The 1,323-nt window shown below is 57.4% G+C and overlaps 1 protein-coding gene across 1 annotated transcript in view; it reads right to left on the bottom strand.

Moving 5' to 3' along the window:
* LOC104290759 (T-cell surface glycoprotein CD1b-3-like) overlaps positions 1–1,323 on the bottom strand; it is a 3,287-nt gene that overhangs the window by 1,366 nt on the left and 598 nt on the right. The window contains exon 2 of the mRNA XM_009889907.1: positions 259–519. Coding sequence (XP_009888209.1) covers positions 259–519 — 261 coding nt within the window. The remainder of the gene's footprint in view (positions 1–258; positions 520–1,323) is intronic.

The raw sequence follows: 1,323 nt of genomic DNA, 5'->3' as shown, positions 1-1,323 counted from the left end.
GGTGGCAGCTTCCCGGTGTGCAGAGGGGTTCCCCTCTGCAGAGGGGTTCCCCTCTGTGGGAACCCTGAGGGTTGTTTCTGGTGCACTGCCCTCCCTGCCCCTGTTAGCCACGCGCCCTGTCAGCCCATTTCCCATTACCCTTTCAGGAGCTGTTCTGCCCTACGAGAGCCCACAAATGCCGCCCTGGTGGGGAGGAGGGGACAGCTGGAACCCAGGGAAAGGGGCTGGGGCTGTGGCTGGGGTTGTTCCCACACTCACAGTCCAGTTGTGCCTGCTGGGCGGTTTCGTGCACATATCGGACCATATTGCGCAGAAAGATTTTGGAGTGGGACTTGATCTTCTCCGCATCACCCTCAGCTGTGGCCTGGCGGGCCCATGGCCAGTGGAATTGGATGCTCCAGTTGGCAGGTTCCAGTGCATAGATGGGCACGTCCCCCAGAAAAGCCACCCCGAACACTTCAGCAGAGCTGACGTTGGTGAAGAGGCTGGTCTGGAGCAGCTGGAAAACCTGCATCTCTGCTGGGAAAGAGGATGGGGATGGAAAGGGCTGCAGGAAAGAGGAGAGGAGTGGGGGGGCTGGAGGGGAAACAGGGGTTTTCAGATGAAGTATAAAGAAGAAATTCTTAACCCTGAGGGTGGTGAAGCACAGACACAGGTTACCCAGAGAGGTGGGAGATGCCCCATCCCTGGAAACATTCCAGGTCAGGTTGGACGGGGCTCTGAGCAACCTGATTGTCCCTGCTCATTGCAGGGGGATTGAACTAGATGGTCTTTAAAGCTCCCTTCCAACCCAAACCATTCTATGGTTCTATGCTCTTCACCTCACACCACAGGGACCCCCATCAGCCTGCACCTGGCCCTGCCTAGGCAACCCCCAGCCATGTCTTTGCTGGACTTTCACCTCCTTGCACACTCAGGGTTGCTCTCCTGTCTGAACTTCCTCTGTCATCAATGCTCTTTGTCCTCTCTATTTTACTTTCAACGAGGTATTTCTCTCCGCACAGCATTTCAAGCACTTCATCCCCTCCCTGCCTCCCTCCTGCCCAGCGCCTGATGTCTGGCTGTGCAGAGTGGAAGGTGGGGGGCACCTTAGCGCTTGTTTGGGGTGATGGTCCCCCCAGAAGAAGCACCCGTGCCAGGACCTAGACCTGCACATGGCTCAGAGGACGTGGAGGATGGAGGAGGTGAAAGGGCATTTCATTCAGGTTTGGGGGCTCCTGGGCATCAGGACCTCAATGAGACCAAGGCCTGACAGGGGCAGGAGAGTAGCCCAGCCCAGAGATCAATCCCACCATCCAATGTCTGCTGCTGCTTGTCCCCGCC

The sequence above is a fragment of the Charadrius vociferus genome, unplaced genomic scaffold (genome assembly GCF_000708025.1).
Source record: "Charadrius vociferus isolate BGI_N301 unplaced genomic scaffold, ASM70802v2 scaffold67, whole genome shotgun sequence".
Lineage (NCBI taxonomy): Eukaryota > Metazoa > Chordata > Aves > Charadriiformes > Charadriidae > Charadrius > Charadrius vociferus.
Note: the sequence above shows the minus strand (reverse complement) of the source record. Positions and strands in the feature narration are given on the sequence as shown.